The sequence below is a fragment of the Alnus glutinosa genome, chromosome 10 (genome assembly GCF_958979055.1).
Source record: "Alnus glutinosa chromosome 10, dhAlnGlut1.1, whole genome shotgun sequence".
Taxonomy (NCBI): domain Eukaryota; kingdom Viridiplantae; phylum Streptophyta; class Magnoliopsida; order Fagales; family Betulaceae; genus Alnus; species Alnus glutinosa.
In genome coordinates this window covers 13,123,640-13,142,633 of record NC_084895.1, presented here as the reverse complement: position 1 = coordinate 13,142,633, position 18,994 = coordinate 13,123,640, and the positions used below count along the sequence as shown (strand labels likewise).

The following is an 18,994-nucleotide window of genomic DNA, read 5'->3' as shown; positions in this document are numbered from 1 at the left end:
TAGGACATGCTTGTCCCGGGCTTTGGTTGACTGAGTTGACTCTCAGTCCCGGGTTGTTTATATTCCGGGAACCCAATCTAGATTTACCTCCTATCTCATATTTTCGAGAATAGCTGCTTGGTGTCTGACTCTCGCGGTAGGACTTTCTGGGAGTGCTGCTATCTCGACTACTTAATGTCTATCTCCCGAGATAGAACTTCCCTGGAGTCTTGTTGTCTCCTCTTTGGGACGTTACTGACCTGAAGGCCCATGATTCTTTAGATGAGCAGGTTTGAGTGGAATTATTCCCAATAGTATCCCCCCCCCAACTCCCATCCGACCCCCCATGTCTCTTTGTTTTCTCTGTAGGGTTGTCTCCCTAAATTTACCTTAGGGTTTTCTCCAATCCTTTTTTTTTCTTTTCTTTTAATGGGGTTTTCTCCCTTTCTCCTTCTTGTAAAAGAAGTGGCATCAAAGGGTTCTCGGTCTTTAGACCAGGAACTCTCCAATGCTTAAGTCAACTCTATTCTTTTATTCAAAATATACATACTCCCAAAATCTAGGGAATTTTCTATCTTTATTATAACTAATTTGAGTTAAAAATAATAGTCTAGTTCTTTGCAAACATAAATGCTAAAAATAAAAATCTCACATGGGACTCTCGACGATCCTTACTACCTGATCTCAGGCATAATCTCCTGTCGCCTCGACTCTCTACACCGTGGACTCCTGCTTCCTCGACCCTCTCTTCTTTCTATATTCTCCTTGGGATCATTCTCCCGATCCCTCTCGTCTAGTTGAGGACGGTCTTTGGGATAATAATCATGTGGCTGCTGATCTCGAGGCTAATAGTCCCGACGATTCCGAGGCCAGTTATTTCCTGGCTGATTCCGCTGCTCTCCCAAAAACCAAACCAGCTTGCCATTCTTTAGGAGCTCCTCAATTAACAACCTCAGGGCTATGCACCCCTCGGTGTAATGACATGCTTGTTCATAGAAATCACAATATTTACCCTCATTCTTGGGAGGAGGATTACCTGGTATCTTTGGTGGTTGGCGAAACGCCGGATCTCTTTTGATCTCCATGGGGACTTCTGATATCCCAACATTGAGAGGTGTAAAGTTATAGTCTTTGAACTTCTTTACCGGCCTCTGCTCTTCCCCATCAGCTTTTCTAAATTCTTTTCGTTTCTTTTCCGAGGTTGTCTCTCAAGGTAGCCCAGAACTGGCCATAGCCTTCAGCGTCTCTTCCTGATTGACAAATTCTTATATTTTATCCATTAGGCCCTGCAAGGTACTCGATTGCTTCCAGGCCAACTTCTTTATCAGAGGCTCCTCGGGTGAAATTCCTTAATAGATGGTAGCGAAGACCAGTCGGGTCTTTAACCATTATCTTCTCTTGGTTGAACCGGCCATAAACTCCTTAAGACTTTCATTGCTTTGCTGATGCAATGTTAACAAATATCCTGAGGGATTCTTCCTTGTCCGCAAGGCCAAAAACTCCGTTAGGAATATTTTGGACAACTCCTTGAACTTATCAACAAATTCGAGGGCAACTTCTTGAACCAGTCACAGGCATTCCCTGAAAGAGTAAGGGGGAAGGTCCGGCACACTACTTCATCGGGTGTCCCGTGAAGGTCTAGATGAGCTCAAAAATTCTCCAAATGATCAAGACGATCCTCGTCTCCAGCATAAGTTAGGATCTGAGGTACCTTAAACTTCTCGAGTAGCCAATAGTCTGTTACCCGTCTGGTGAAAGGTGAGCCTATACCCATTAAGAGCTTGTCCACCACTATGGATCTGCTTTTATCTTTCCTTTTCATCTCCATATACGTGCACCTTCTCTCCAACTCAGCAATAACTTTGCTCAAATCTCCTGCATCCTCTCATCTGTCTCCATGACAGTCGGCCTTTCCATTCCTTGATTCCCGGGGATTATCTTCCCATAAATTATCTTCTTGGTGATCATCCTCCCGATGATCCTCCCTCCGAATATTGGTATTGTCCTTGTGATCTTCTTCTTCATGCTCGTCCCTGTTCTCCTCAGGATGGGACTGTCCCGGCCTCCTGGGCAACAATTCTGCATTCTACCGTGTTAAGGCCTCGATCTGAGCTTCCAACGCTGCTATGAGATCCTAGTCTCCACCACCCGGGGAGGGAACGGTGGAGGCTGTGATTTGTTCTGAATGACCGGTTGTAGCCGGACTCTGGCCTCTCGGTTGATGTGGCTTCCAAAATGTGTGTTCATCACCATGTTGTATATTCATTTTTGTATGAGAAACGAATAATCGTTCTCCCAAACGGTGCCAAACTATTAGTACAGTTTTCGGTACGGTGTGAACTGCACATTCTTCGATGTTCTTCACACTTCCCAAGATCACTGCAAACAACTAAAATCAAAAGACCCTTTCGAGGGTCTCACTTCGATGTCTAAATTAGCTTGTGTGAGAAAATTATGCTCAATGCACAAGAGTTCAATTTGATTTTATACCTGGGGTATGGGCCTATTTATAGACAAAGAGGTAGATGTCAACCTGAATTAGGTTTCTTGCTCTTTCTTGATCTAGGAGTACTATCAGAGTTCTACTTGGATGCTGATCCCTTAGCAACCCCAGGATCTGATCTAGAAAATTCGGGATCGAATTTAGACTACAAGTCCTATTCCAATTCTACCGGGAATAGGACTACAGATTGGATTAGACTTGGACTTAGATTATGACTCCTACTTCAATTCAACTTGGAGTAGAGTCCTAATCTGGATTTCTTGGGATGACTGATACTTGAGTTCCCGAGACATGCTTGTCTCGGGCCTTGGCTGACTGAGTTGACTCTCGGTCTTGAGTTGTCTGTATTCCCAGGACTCAATCTAGATTTACCTCCTGACACATATTCTCGGGAATAGCTGCTTGGTGTTTGACTCCCGAGATAGGACTTTCCGGGAGTGCTGCTGTCTCGGTTGCTTAATGTCTATCTCCTAGGATAGGACTTCCCAGGAGTCGTATTGTCTCCTCCTTGGGCCGATACTGACCCAAAGGCCCATGATTCTTCAGATGGGCCAGTCTAAGTAGAATTATTCCCAACAAATTTGTTGCATAGTTGTTACTTTCTTGATTCTATTGTAAAGTTTTGAAGGTTAATTAAAATTGTATATTTTCATAATAGATGTAAAAGATATAGATGAACAAGCAGAATCTAAAGATTATCTTCCTTTGTACTTCAATCCAATTCCTCCTGCTTTTATCAAACGAATCGTGTTTTTAATTGACCATCTGCCAATGCATGTGTTTACCTACTTTTCCTAGAGATCGGACCCATCAGACATAATCAAGTGAAGAGATTAATGCTAAATTTCCATCCATAAATGGTTGAGAAAATTCCACCCTCCAACAATTATATATCGTTGTGAAAAGCACAAAATATAAGCACGAAGAAATCACCACCACATATTTTATAATATAATGCGTGCAGAGAAAGCGTAAAAGATCCAGTGCGTCCAGTGCGTCCAGTGAGAGTGAAAGCCATGGAGCTGCTGCTATTGCTTCTTCTTAAGATCATCATCACAATCGCCTTGCTTGGCTTGCTTACCAAGTTAATGCAGATGTGTGAAGCTCTAATATGGAAGCCAAAAAGGCTTCAATCAATTCTGCGAAAACAGGGGATTAGAGGCCCTCCAGAATTGATCGAAGCCTTGGTAAGCAAGATTCCCCAGCTTACAAATATTCTATCAGGGATTCCCCAGCTTCTTCACAGTAACAAATTCTCAGAAGTTTTTCGAAACTTGCCTTTAGCAATGATTATAGTTCTGATTTCCCATTTAATTTGCAGGACTCTCTTTTCCTCTGCCCAAAGATGGTTTCCATGCCTAATATTATTCCTTTGCTTCCAAAGATGGTAGATAGCAGTATTAGAACTACGAAGTAACGTCTAGTAGCCGTTACACTCCACGGGTCTGCAGAATTTCTGCAAAATGCAGTATGCACATTTCTTGAAGCCATCACTGGAAGTCCAATTCTCTATAACGTGTCCTGCTCCACCTCTTCACAAATCTGCATGCCATTCCCTGCTGAAGCTAACGTGTCCTGCTCCTCTGCATTGACGTGTTGCAGCCTTGTTTCTAACGTGTCCCAATTGTTGTCATGTATTTATTTTATTCTGTTGCTCTGTATTTTAACCACTATAAATAGTGGACTCATGTAAAAGCTCAATAAGACAATTTCAACCAATCACCATTGTCTTCAATTTCTATTATGGTATCAGAGCTACTAGACTAACGTCCTTTTTTTTTTATCATGTCTACTGAAACTTCCTCCCTTCAATCTCCATCACCCACCTCGCCCTCCCCTTCTCATTCTCTTCTCTCCTGTAATCATCAAATCACTCTCAAACTTACCCGTGACAACTATCTTTTATGGCGTACCCTCATGGTTCCCTACTTAGAAGGCCAGGAACTCCTTGGTTATGTTACTGGTACCATTCCATGCCCTCCTCAGTTCCTTACATCTTCCAGCAGTACTAGCTCTGCTGCCACTCAAAACCCAGCCTACACAGCTTGGGTTCTTCAAGATAAACTAATTCTTAGCGCTATTCTCTCCACCATGTCAGAAACTACACTCACACATGTAGTTAATCTCAACACCTCTCGTGAGGTCTGGTCGGCATTGGAAAAAATTTTCTCCTCTCAATCCAAGGCTCGTGTTATGCAATGTCGGTACCAGCTTGCCACTCTCAAGAAAGGCGCATCCTCCATTGCTGATTACTTCCAAAGAGTTCAAACTCTTGCTCATACTCTTGCTGCCATAGATCAACCTCTAAAAGATTCAGAATTAATATCTTATCTCCTAGCAGGCTTAGGATCCGATTATGATCCTCTCATCAAATCCATCACCACGCGGATTGATCCTATCACCCTTGATGAATTATTTGGTTATCTTTTAACTCATGAACAAAGGCTTGAGCACTCTCATTCTGCAGGTGATTTATCACTCTCCAGTGCTAATGTTGCTCAACGGAACAGCTCTATCTCCAAAACACAGCGCCCTTTCTCTCACATTGCTGGCCACGGTTCTAGAGGTCGTGGACGTGGTCGTGGCTTCCCCAACACTAGCCGTGGCTACTCCTCTCCCTCCAACCAGCCCTCTCCTTTCTCTACCTCCACTCGTCCAGTATGTCAACTCTGCTTCAAGATTGGTCACACTGCAGCCAAATGCTACCATCGCTTTGATCATGCCTACCAAGGTCACTCTTCACCTCCCACTGCCTATCTTACTACTCAACAAGTGTCACCTGACTCAACTTGGTACACTGACTCGGCCTCTACACATCACCTCACCAATGACTTCTCCAATTTGAATTTGTGTGCTGATGAGTATCGGGGCACCGATCAAATTCGTGTGGGCAACGGTCAAGGTCTGAATATCCTTCACTCTGGTTCTGGTCTTTTACCTACTCCTAATCAACAATTTTCTCTGCATAATCTTCTTCATGTACCTCAAATTCAAAAAAATCTCATATCCGTCAACAAGTTTACTTGTGATAACCAAGTCTTTATTGAATTCCACCCTTCCTTTTTCTGTGTTAAGGATCTTCGCACGAGGCAGCTCCTCCTCCAAGGCCCGAGTAAGGGGGGTCTCTACCCTTGGCCCTCCCACACTTCTTCCATCCATCCTAGCTCTCCTTCCGCTTTTGTGGGTGAACGTGTCTCACTTGATCAATGGCATCATCGCCTTGGTCACCCTGCTCCTCCTGTGGTGCGTCACATTTTGTCAAGACACAAGCTTCCTCTTTTGTCATCCAAGTTCCAGCACGTCTGTTCAACTTGTCAACAAGGAAAACTTCATCGCCTGCATTTTGGTTCCACCCCCTCTACTTCAAGACATCCCTTGGATCTTTTGTTTCTTGATGTATGGGGTCCTGCCCCCACCTTATCATCTAATAATAAAAGATACTTTCTTTGCATTGTTGATGATTATAGCAAATATACGTGGATGTTTCCCTTAACTTGCAAATCGGATGTCTCTCGCACTTTCCATCAATTTAAACTTCTTGTTGAAAACTATTTCTCCCGCACCATCAAAGCTCTGCAAATGGATGGTGGTGGTGAATTCTCCTCCTTAAAACCATTACTTTCTTCCTCTGGCATCACTCATCGTCTCACTTGTCCCCACACTCATCACCAAAATGGTAGTGTTGAAAGGAGACTTAGGCATATTGTTGATACCGGGCTTACTCTCCTCTCTCACTCCCATGTTCCTTTTCAATACTGGGATCATGCATTTGACACTACTTGTTATCTTATAAACAGACTCCCTCTCATTGCCACTCGTCCCATAACTCCTTTTGAGCTTCTGTTCCTTAAGCCTCCTGATTATAGCTTTCTCAAAACCTTTGGATGTGAGTGTTGGCCTTATCTTCGACCTTATAACTCCCACAAATTTTCCTTTCGCTCTAAATCTTGTGTTTTTCTCGGCTACAGCAAGCCTCACACTGGTTATAAGTGTCTTGATATTTCCACTAGTCTTCTTTATATTGCACGACATGTTATCTTCAATAAGACTTCCTTTCCCTTCCAACCCAACTTGCCACCACCCCCTTCTACCTCTTCCCCTTCCTCTAGCTGGCTACCTTCCAATCTTCCTGTCAGTCCATCCTTGTCCTATCCCCTTGTGTCTACTTCTCTGCCACCTTCTGCACCTCCTCCATCTTCCCCTGCTCCTGTTGGCCCTCTCACCTCACCGGATCCTAGTCCAGCTCCTATTCTTCCTCCTACAGCTCCCCTTCGCACTCACCCTATGACTACTCGCTCTAGGCTAAATATTCACAAACTAAAAATCCCTACTGATGGCACGGTCAGATATCCTCTGCCTCGTGCCCTCACTACCTCCTTGAGTTCTCCTGACCATGAACCCACATGTTTCTCTGAAGTTGCAAAATCTGAGCCTTGGCGAGCTGCTATGGCAGATGAATTTCATTCTCTCATACAAAATGGCACCTGGACCTTAGTTCCTTCTCATCCTTCAATGAATATCATTGGCTGCAAGTGGGTGTTTCGTATCAAACGTAAAGCGGATGGCACCATTGACAGATATAAGGCACGTCTTGTTGCCAAAGGTTTTCATCAGCAACCTGGCTTGGATTTCCAAGAAACATACAGTCCGGTTATCAAACCAATCACAATTCGTGCTGTCCTATCTCTTGCCATTTCATATGGTTGACCCATCAAACAAATTGATATAAGTAATGCCTTCTTACATGGATTTCTTTCTGAAACTGTACACATGGCTCAACCATCGGGATTTGTTCATCCTCAACATCCCCATGCTGTTTGTCTCTTAAAGAAGGCCATTTACGGTCTCAAACAAGCTCCCCGAGCTTGGTTCTCCCGGTTGCGAAGTAAGCTTCTTGAACTTGGCTTCACTACCTCTCTTGCCGACAGCTCTCTATTTCTTCTCAAATCTGACAAAGTCCACTTGCTGGTCTTAGTGTATGTGGATGATATCCTCTTAACAGAATCTTCACTGCATGCTATCAACCACTTAATCAAACTGCTCTCAACTGACTTTCCTATCAAGGATCTTGGTGACTTAACATACTTTCTGGGTGTTGAGGTCTCCCGCACTCCCGCTGGTTTGCATCTTTCTCAACAACGGTACATTCTCGACCTTCTTCAACGCACTAACATGGCCACCGCCAAACCGGTCACCACTCCTATGTCAGCTTCCTCCTCTCTCAGCAAGTTTGATGGGGTCTTCCTCACTGATCCCACTCTCTACCGAAGCACAGTTGGAGCATTGCAGTACCTTGCTCTTACCCGTCCTGATATTGCCTTCTCCGTCAACAAGTGTGCTCAGTTCATGCATGCCCCTCGTGATTCTCACTGGACAGCCGTCAAGCGTATCCTACGCTACTTAAAATTCTTTATTTCACATGGTCTCCTCATTCGGCCCTGCCCCTCCTTTCGCCTTGCTGCTTTCTCAGATGCAGATTGGGCGGGCTGCCCTGATGACCGCAAATCCACCTCCGGCTATTGCACATTTCTTGGTCCGAATCTTCTCTCTTGGACTTCAAAAAAACAACCTACTATTTCCCGCTCCAATATAGAGGCTGAATACAAAGCCCTTGCCAATGCCTCGGCCGAACTCCAATGGATTCAATATCTTCTTCATGAACTTGGAGTTTACCTTTCTTCTCCACCCATACTGTTTTGTGACAACATCGGTGCTACCTATTTGTCTTTCAATCCTGTTCTTCATGCTCGCACAAAACACATTGAAATTGACTATCATTTTGTTCAGGAACGTGTGGCTCTCCAAACTCTCACTGTTAAATTTCTGTCTAGCAAAGACCAGCTTGCTGACATCTTGACCAAGCCCTTTGTTTCGTCTAGATTCACTTCTCTATGCTCCAATCTCACTGTCTGTGCCAGTCCGTTTCGATTGCGGGGGAGTATTAGAACTACCAAGTAACGGCTAGTAGCCGTTACACTCCACGGGTTTGCAGAATTTCTGCAAAATGCAGTATGCACATTTCTTGAAGCCATCACTAGAAGTCCAATTCTCTATAACGTGTCCTGCTCCACCTCTTCACAAATCTGCATGCCATTCCCTGCTGAAGCTAACGTGTCCTGCTCCTCTGCATTGACGTGTTGCAGCCTTGTTTCTAACGTGTCCCAATTGTTGTCATGTATTTATTTTATTCTGTTGCTCTGTATTTTAACCACTATAAATAGTGGACTCATGTAAAAGCTCATTAAGACAATTTCAACCAATCACCATTGTCTTCAATTTCTATTAAGCAGCACTCCAACTCAGACGACACAAAACAGCTTTCATCCAGGCCCCATTTCAGAAAATCTTCCCACTCCATATACTCTTTCTCAACTAAACACAAAGATAAATAGTTTTTTTCCAAATTCTCCCACTAAAGCTGCACTGGAAAAATAGGTGCCCTCTGTCCTCAATACATCTACTACAAAACGAGCAAGATATATCTCCTTTATAGCCCCAATTCAACATTCTCCTTCCAGTTGATAGAGCATCCCTGACAGCAAGCCAACAAAATGCTTGCTTAGGGATTGCCATGGCAAGGCCAAACCAGACAAGCCTCCACCAAGGGACCTTAGGATGCTGCCCAAGTGGCTGCATTACTGTAGACTCCCTTGCTTCATACATTCCACACAGGCTGATCTTTGTCTCCAATATTAACCAAAGAAAGCTTGCTCTGTACAAAAACCTTAAAAGACAAAGTGATTCGATGGTGATTGGTCTTTTCCTGTTTTCTCTTACACCTTTTCTTCAACAAGCAACAGAGATGGGGTATCCTACTCTTTATCTGCCACTAATTTCCACTTCTCTGTCCACCCTTTGTAGGAGGCAGCGACAACTCCAATATCACGAATTGACCTTAGAGAATCATATCTTTGAAAATGGAATCCTATTTCCGGAGTCCTTTTTGATTTGTTATGTCTGCTTTACATTAAAAAAGAGTTAGAAAATAAGTGATTGTGGTGTTGCAATTAATCAGGTATCTTCCAACAAAGAGTCATAGAGAAATATGGAGGCTAGAAAAAGAGGTCGGCGCTTTGATTCTCAAGGTAGCGAAGGAAAGAAAGGAAGAAGCATCAGGGAATTATGATTTGTTACACATGATCCTTGAAGCAGCCACCAACAGTGGATTTTCCCTAGATGAGACAGACAGCTTCATTGTTGACAATTGCAAGAACATGCACCTCGCTGGGTACGAGCCTACTGCTGTCTCCGCCACGTGGACCTTGATGTTGTTGGCCTCCAATCCAGAGTTCGTGCCGAGGTGCTCCAAGTTTGCGGTGGTGAAATGCCTGATGCTGACATGGTTCGCAAGATGAAAACAGTAAGTTGATAAGCGTAAGAGAAATGATATTTTTACATCTTCCGCGTATCTTTTGTACATCTTATTTTTAATTCTATCTTTGGATTAATGAGACCCACATTAAGCCCCACAAATTTAACGATGAATTTAAAACTTAGTTGTATATAAATGTACAAAAAACGTATAAAAAATGTAAGTAAATCATTTATCTGAGCGTTATATATCTTTTTATTTTCATTTACATATAGAAATAGAGAAGAACACGAGTGTTAGATTGATAAACATAATTTGTTTTAAAATCTAATTTATGTTGATGTGGCATCTGATTAATTATAAGTCATAGGAGCATCTCCAATTAAAATACCTAACAAAACAATAGGGTTGATTATTGGTTAAATAGGTGACGGTAGGAACATTTTCGCCCACCGAATCGCCACAATCAATTAAGTCGGTTAACTAACCAACTCACACCAACAGCTGAATATTTCAGTTAAGTTGGGTTACATGTCAGTCGATTAATCAATTAATCGTGGGCTTTTGATATAAGGCCGAGACTTTTTTTAATGGGCCAAAATTGGTGGATGTTTTTTGGGATAAACAAGTGCTCTAAGGTTCAAAACAAATGAAACAGCGTCGTTTTGAAATTTTTCTTTTCTTTTTTTTTTTTTTTAAACAAAAAAAATATATGATTCAGTTGAATCGATTTGGTTAATCGCCTTAAAAAAATCTCTACCGCTTACAGAACCAAACCGACGTCGAAACAAAAGTTTTATTCCGTCTAACGGCCTCCGAAAGTTGATTGCCGGTCGGTGACGGTTTGGCGGCAGTCGGGCATTCTGCCATTCCTACAAAAAAGTGCAATTATCTACTTTAGGCAATGATTTCTTTTATACACCAAAAAAATCTTCATTATCTTCTCTACTTTCTTTTAAATATTATTTCTAATTTTTTTGTTTATTATATTATTGCCAACAGTCATTTTTTAACATTCATCTTTTTCAACGATCATATTTCCCTCACGGTAATATTTTTGCAACGGCATATTTTCTCAATAGTCATATTTCTCCGACAGTCATGAGAGAATGAGAGAAATGATAAAATAAAGGAATGAAGAATGTATAAAATATTTGAATATTTTGATATAGTGATTGCTCAAAGATTGCTAATCATTGTAACAAAAAATGTGTTTTACATAAGCTGAAGATAAGCTGCTAGATGTGAGTTTTGCCTCATATTAACTAAATATACTCAATATGTGTATTTTAGAGCATCTGTTGGAGTTGCTGAACCTAGAATGCCCACAAGCTTTATCGCCTGTATATAGACAGAAGGGCATCATATTCGTTATATATAAACATTCAGCACCCAGCATTTTTGTCAATGACTTATTTTAGCTTTAACCCATGACAGTTGACAATGGTAATTCATGAATCATTGCGACTGTATCCTCCGGTGCCAATTGTGCCCAGGAAGGCATTGGAAGACATGAAATTCGGAAATATTCCGGTGCCTAAAGGTGTCAATGTCTGGACCTTGTTGGTAACCTTGCACCTAGATCCTGGTATTTGGGGACCGTGTTTCTTTCTTTTCATGTTTTGTATTGCAACAGAAATTTTCTTGATTTTTATCATTTACATCATAGACTCATCACGCCAAAGCGAGCGTGAACAAACCCCAACCCAGGAGGGAAAAGCAAATGTTAAAGATCTCGAAAGCAGTACAAAAAACCGGGAAGTGGAAAGCCAACCGCCATCCCCTCATCAGAACTCAAAAGGGAAGCGTACAGAGCACCAAGAAGTGAGTAGTCACGTGGACGCCCATCTGGATGATTTGCAGAACTAGTTCAACGAGATGGTTAAGACTGGATGGTGAACAGTAAACACTCCTCGATCTGCCGTCAAAAACCTTCTTTATGGCACAAACCTCCCCTTCACCGCCAAGTAATGGAGTTGCCACTTCACCCGAAGTTCAAAATGCCTCGAATCGAAATCTATGATGGTTCCAAAGACCCAAAGGACCAGCCTTTCTCACCACACTAGAAGGGCCAGCGCGATAGTGGTTTGGAAACCTAGAACCCAGCTCGATCAGTTCCTTCAAAGACTCGTGCAAAAAATTCTCCCCACTCCCACTCCCAATCATGATCTCTCTCCCCGTCCCTCTACTGCTATCACAACCACCATTACATTTAAAATAAATAGCTTTTATTAGGCATAGAAAAAGGTTAAATAAGATAGCATTGATGTTAAAGTATATGATAACACTTGGAATAGCTATTCCCATTACCTATGAGTGAATGCATATTCCTTGAATTGAAGAATAGTTATTCCTCTCAAGCATTCCCTTCTGGGCAATGAGAATGACTATTACAATACTATTTCCTTCCACCTTTCATTTTCAATGAAAGCTATTTCTTTTCTCAATCATATTGTCATTCCGCATACCAAACATAACCTAAGATTTCAAAACATAAGTCAAACTTCTACGGAATTGTAAGTTGGCAGACATTGTAGTTATAAGTTATAACTGATTTAGAATCCAAATATATCGTTGCCCATCCATCCCCTAGAAAAAAAAAATTGAAAATTTATGCGATCTGCCTGATCTTTAAAATCCTGTTACAACCATTTTATGGTGCAGACTGTCTGCCAGTCAGTTTTATGTACCTCCAGACCAAATTAAACAGTAAAAATGCTAATTCAGTGACTTTCAATAAAAGTGCATGTTGTAGAAAGAAAGATACATGATGCAATTCAAGAGACAAGTATCAATCTAGTTCTAAAACAGCCTGGGGCATGCAGCTTCATCATCAACAATTACCTTGCCCTAGGTATTTCCACCAAGTGCCACAAACAGTATTTCAAAGTATAACATACCCTATAGGATAAGCAGAAGAAATCCAATTTTCCTGGATAGAAAAAGGATAATCAAAATCCTGGAAGCCCAGAAGGCAGAAACTAATATCACCAATTTGACGTGTATATTGAAGTTTGAAATCTTGAGCGAAAACAATAACAGTAGAACCTACAAAATTGAACTGCCTACTCCATAAATTGAGATACTTGGAGCAAACTATTGAACTTGAGGCAGTATTTTGATTGGCTGAAACACTCAATCGAAGAAAAAGTGCTCTTCCGAAGATTGTTTAGACTTATTTATTTGATTCAGGCAAGTAAATACCTAAAACGCATACCCAACTTCTTATGTTTATTTCTGGCAACTTTCTTCTGAGAAAGACTCCAATAGGTCATAGTGACCATACCCATGAAACAGCACATTGATGGGACTCTCCTCATCCTTCCGATACTCTTCACCATACTTTGCTATGTTTACCAAACCACCCGAGCTTCTACTTATCATGAAGACCGATATTGGCGTCCTGAAGTGTAAATAGAGTGCGTTAGATGCAGAGCTTGATACAAGTAAATAGATGAGAAATTGAACTTGGAATGCAAAGTTGAAGCTGAAGTTCTATTTTGATGATAGAATATTTGCATATCATATTGAGACAAGGAGACACCATTATGTTCATACATTACCAAGTTGCACATCCTTCTATTCTATAAACCTCTTAATCCCATACTCTACCATATAGAAAGACGTTCCACTAGAAATATTCTTGTTATTGCTTTGACTCATTTCCAAAAAAGTAGATCCTGCTCTAATAGCTCCGATATACTCCTAATAAAATTGCTTGACTCCACAAAAATGCAAATCATAGCAAACTTCCCAGGCTGGGCTATGTGACAGTGCATTTCAAGTGGGGGAGGGTATCCTGTGTTTGAAATGAACGAGTAAACCAAAACGAAGACAATCAAAACAAGGATTCAGGCTGATAAATTGGTTTTTTTTTAAAAATAAATAAATAAATAAAAACAACTATCTATTTTATCTGAACACATGCATTTGATTCAATTAAGATGGTCACAACAGTCTACTACTCATTTGGCTAAGAAAAAGATTCTAAAACTCACTTCAAAACATGGGAAGCCATCAGCAACTCAGGCTCTCCACCCCATACATAAGGCTGTTGAATTCTCTTCAGATAGGCATCAAAATCTCCTTCGATAAACCTATACAAATTACCCCAAAAGAATTACAATTTGAAACACTAACCAAAAAAAGTCACTCTTAACTAATTATCACAGAGCTTACCATTCTGTTTCCTTCCGCCTCCCTAAAAGCTCATCAACAACCTACAAAATTGCAACGGGTCATAAACAATCGATCACATTTCAAGTTCAACAAAAAAATCCAAGTTTAAAAAACAAATGGGAAGATTTTTTTTTTTTTTTTTCTTAATGAGTATTAGCCACAATATACTTGAGATCTTAATTCATCAGCAAGTTCTCTCTGACGATTCTCGTCAGGAGCTTCTTCTCCACTCCTCAAGCAAGCCCCATGTGCTATTGCTCTAAACAGGCATCGACCATCGGCAAGCACCCCTGAAGCAATATTCTCAATATAAATTCACCAATTCAACAAGCACAAAAATGTTATCCTAAATTTTCACCACCTCGAACTAAGACAAGATTATACTTTAAACTATTAAAAAAAAAAAAAAAAACTCTGTTCATCATCAGTAAAAGAATTTATCCAAAAAGTGAACCTGTGACCCTGTAATCAGCTGAGCCTTCATTATACTTCTCAGTGTTCGGGTAGACTACATCGCAGTCGTCGATTACAACGTTCTCGTCAGCGTTCGAACCGATGAAATCGCAGCCGTCGATTTTCTCGTCCACAGCGATCGCCTCGGGACTCTCGACGGGCGCTAAGTCGAGCGGCGCTAGGCACGCGCACACGCCGAAGAGGAGCCAAACCGAGTCGGTCCGATGGAGCCAGCGCGCGGGGCGTGCGTCCCACGCGACGTTCCACGAGCCCTCCCCCCTCCGCTCAAGCCGTAGACGGAGATCACTCCGGAGCCCGGCGGCGGCCCCGCACGGCATGATCGCGTGCCATATCGACGCCGCGCCACCAACTCCTCCGCCTAGCCGACACGCACTGGAGTGGCGCCGCCGACCACGCCGGTCGAAGTCGAAGCCGACGAAGTTTATCGGGCTCTGCTCAAGCCGGCTGTGGTGGTGAGCCGCGGAGCCGTGGACGAATGACGAGGAATAGGATAGTGAACTGAGGATCCAAGGCTTGGGACGCGCGCACAGTACACCGAGCATCACAGAGAAAAGAAGTTGTTGACGCTATTTTGCGCTGCCAGGGTGTATCCCAGCTTAACCTACGCACCCATTTCCCTCTTAACTATATACCTCTCAAAAGTTCAGAGCCACGCTTTTATGCTGGTTGAGGTTTTTCTGTGACGGCGAAGCAATTTAGGGAAGAGAGAGAGAGATGGCCCGCGGGGACCACACCAGAAATGTGAGTTTTCTTTTTATTTTCGTGTTAGGTGAAAGTGAGGTATATTCTATTATAAGATTCCATTTAGATCTTTATGGGAAGTAAAATAACTTAAATAGGAAAACAAAATCAATTTTTTTACCGGGGTCAAAAAGGGCCGGTAAAAATGAGAATTGGAAAGTCCAATTTTTTTATTATTATTATTAAAATCGAGTATATATATATATATAACCACTTAATCACATCACTCAACCGATATAATATCTGAAATATAAAGGGGCTTTTCTCTAGAAAACATTGTTTCTCCTTCAAATATAATACTTCCTTAGCAAGCCTATGAATCGATCCAATTAAATTTTGACTAATATGATGAACTTGCCACTTGTGCAGACTGTTGAGTATTCATTTAGTGTTCTGAACGAGAAAACCATATTTACTCTTATTTAGTACATCAATTTTCAGTGCCTGTACTATTTGATCACTTTCTAGAATCATCTTTAGAGTAACTGCTGTAAATGTTCTTGGTTCTATAGCTTTTAGTACTATGAGCTTTTAGTGGTATCAAATTTTAGTTTTGTGTTTTCAAAAGCGATAAAATTAGTTGTTGTGCTTTTTTGAAAGTGTAAAATCAATCATTTTATCTCCTTCCGCTAACAGAATATTTTTTTCATGGACGATTTTTGGTTATAAGTAAAATGAGTTATGCTTGAAAGAAAACCTTCAATTTGATGATGGGTTAAGTGCGATTCTTTTTTTGGTGATGTGGTGGGGCTGACGTAGAGCCAAGGAACCAAATGGAGAATTGATATAATAATATTGGAAAATGTTAGATTTACAACACCAATACAACAACTGTACAACAATCCCTCACATGAGGGTGGGTCCCACATACTGGGGTCCACCCTCATGTGAGGGGTTGTTGTGCAATTATTGTATTGGTGTTGTACAAGAATCAAATCCCAATAATATTTGATGATCGTCAAGCAATGGTTATGTGGAGATGATACACGTGGCACAATTAGACTAATTGCATTTTTTTTTACACGCAGCAAATGGCTCACTAACGAAAATAGACCAAAAAAAAAAAGATTGATTTTAAACTCTTCTAAAGTATATATATTAAAATTGTATCATTTCAGTATTTTTTGTTTAAAAAATTAAAAAAAAAAAAAAAAAAAAAAAAAAAAAAAAAAAATGAAGACAACTCTGCAGAACAATCGGTCCCCATTTGCTGGTGGGTCAGTGGGTGCAGGTGCTGATTAATTAATTAATAAAAGTAAAAAAGTTGGGTCACGTGTTTACCTGGAGAGTTGGAAAGAGATGCATCTTTTTCTCGGGAGCAAAAATTACGTAAGGGGTTACGAAAGCTGTGCGAATAGAGTTTTACGTTGGACCGTTGTCAAGGGATGACGACATGATCGGTCATCCTTTCTATAAATATCACAAGTTGTAGAATAATCTAACGGGGTTAAATATTTTACACAACTTTTTTTTTTTTTTTTTTTAAGGGAAAGTATAAAGATTTTATTAATAATCCCCAAAAGGTAATGAAAGGACAGATTACAGATAACATGGACTTAACAGAATACAGATGCTCCATTACAGTTACCCAAATCACAGATTATACCAACAGCTGCTACTAATAAGCCTAGCCAACAGAAATGTGCCTCTACGTTGAGATATGAACCTCTACTTGCATTATAGAGTCGGTCACAAAACTGTGCTTAAAAGCAATGACCAGACTAAATCAAACCCAAAGCAAACTGTTAAATACAATCTGTCAAAAGCAAAAAAACACCCAAAGCAGGATCTGCCGTCGGAGGAAACACCACCGGAGACGGCGCGTGCAGCACACGCGCCGCCACAGGACAACCCCTGCAACCGCCTAAAGCAAGAAAAACCCCTGGGCACCACCCTACACGGCAAAGATACGGAACATGGCCAACACGCGCGGCCCAAAGTATGAAGAACACCCTGGCGCGTGGATGCCACGCGCCGATCACCGCTGAGCTACCCAGCCGTAAAAGGCAGCGTCTGAACCAGAGGACGACGATAAGCACAGCAAAGGGGCGCGTGTCGACTGGGGGCTGTGAAACAGCGCAGATCTGGCCTTCAAAGAATGAAAAAACTAAAATCCAACCAAAGCTTTCGCCAGCCACCGAAATGACGGAATCTCCTCCTCCGACGCCTCTCTGAAATGTTTTCCTGCTAACTGAATGAAAGAATAAAAAAACTAAAAGACTACACAAACCTCCATAGTCCAAACGGACTAGGAGGACTAAAATCCACCACCAGACAAGTCCAGGAGACTCAAAACTCCAAAACAGCCCTAGTGGCTGGGAGACTAGCACAAAAACTTCTCTAGCCCGAAAAGGTTAAGAGAAGAAACAACCAAAACCGGGGGGAGGGAGGCTCTTCTCTAGCCCGAAAAGGCTAAGAGAAGAAACAACCAAAACCCGGGGGAGGGAGGCTAGACAGCAAGCAGCACGAAACGATGGGAAGGTCAGAAGAGAGAAAAGAGAAGAGAGAGAAAAGATAGAGAACTCATATACGAAACATATTTTACACAACTTATGTGGTTTGAAAATGTTATTTTTTATTTTTTAAATTTTTATTTTTATCATAAAAGGTATATATGTTATGAAAAAATACGAAAATAGTATTTCCGTTTATTTTTTCATTCAAAATTAACGTCTTACCATGTCATCTTACACGTGTCGGCTTACTTATGCGACAACCTGTCCCTAGAACTATGTCAGAACTAACGTGACTATTATATATATATATATATATATATATATATATATATATATATATATATATATATATATATATATATATATATATATATATATATATATATATATATATAAGGATTTAAAATAAAATAAAATCTAAGAGTAGCTGAGCCACACCCAATGTCAATTTTGAAGGTGGGGTCATTGAGGGTAGTTCAAGAGCCAAAATAGGGGTGGCCGAAACCACCCCCATTTGGCTTGGAGGTGGCTAGACTACCCCCATTTTGGCTTAGGGTTGGTACGGCCATCCCCAAGAGCCAGAACCTTTTTTTTTTTTTTTTTTTTATTTCACTTTTGCCCAACCACCCCCAAGGGTTACAGAGGTGGTTCAGCCACCCCTAGACCGGCCAATATGGGAGTGGCCAAACCACCCTCGTGGCCCGATGGCCCAAGGGCAAAAGTGGAAAAAAAAAATTAAAAAGAAAAAAAGAGGTTTTAGCATTTGGGGGTGGTTGAACCACCCCCATACCGGCCGGTTTGGGGGTGGCTCTATTTTTCTTTTTTAAGTCCTTAAAATATATATATATATATATATATATATATATATATATATATATATATATATATATAGTAGCCACGTCAGCGCTGACATGGCTCTGGGGACAAGTATCTCACAGGTACGCCGACACGTGTAGGACGATATGGCAGGACATTAGTTTTGGACGGAAAAATGAATGGAAGTACCATTTCCGTCTTTTCCCATAGCACAGGTACCTCCTATAATAAAAATGAAAACTCAGGGGACAAAAAATAAAGTTTGTAAACCACATGGGGCAATTAGGTATTTAATCATAAACTAACCAATATTACCGATATGAAAAAATTTAAAAAAATAAAAACTATAAAAATATAAAAGCAATATTGCAGCTTTTTTTTTTTTTTTAAAAAAAAAAAAAGCAATATTACCACAAAATCACAAGCAACTACTTTTCATAAAATTCTATTGAAAGGGCTCAGATTTATTACATTTTTGGATGAATAAATTTTATTGAGGACAAAGTGTTTGTTAAAAAAAAAAATTGGGTTGGA

At 41.0% G+C, this 18,994-nt stretch overlaps 1 protein-coding gene and 1 pseudogene across 1 annotated transcript; one reads left to right on the top strand and one right to left on the bottom strand.

The window, feature by feature from the left end:
- Window positions 1-4,783: 4,783 nt before the first annotated feature.
- LOC133880787 (small nucleolar RNA Z247) lies at window positions 4,784-4,914 on the top strand (annotated as a pseudogene).
- A 7,611-nt stretch (window positions 4,915-12,525) lies between these two features.
- LOC133880221 (uncharacterized) lies at window positions 12,526-15,155 on the bottom strand. The gene is made up of 5 exons (XM_062319124.1): window positions 14,428-15,155; window positions 14,142-14,263; window positions 13,974-14,014; window positions 13,793-13,891; window positions 12,526-13,197 (listed from the first exon to the last, which is right to left on the bottom strand). The coding sequence occupies exons 1-5, from the start codon at window positions 14,987-14,989 to the stop codon at window positions 13,026-13,028; spliced, it is 996 nt and encodes a 331-aa protein (XP_062175108.1). The 5' UTR covers window positions 14,990-15,155; the 3' UTR covers window positions 12,526-13,025.
- Between the last annotated feature and the right edge of the window lie 3,839 nt (window positions 15,156-18,994).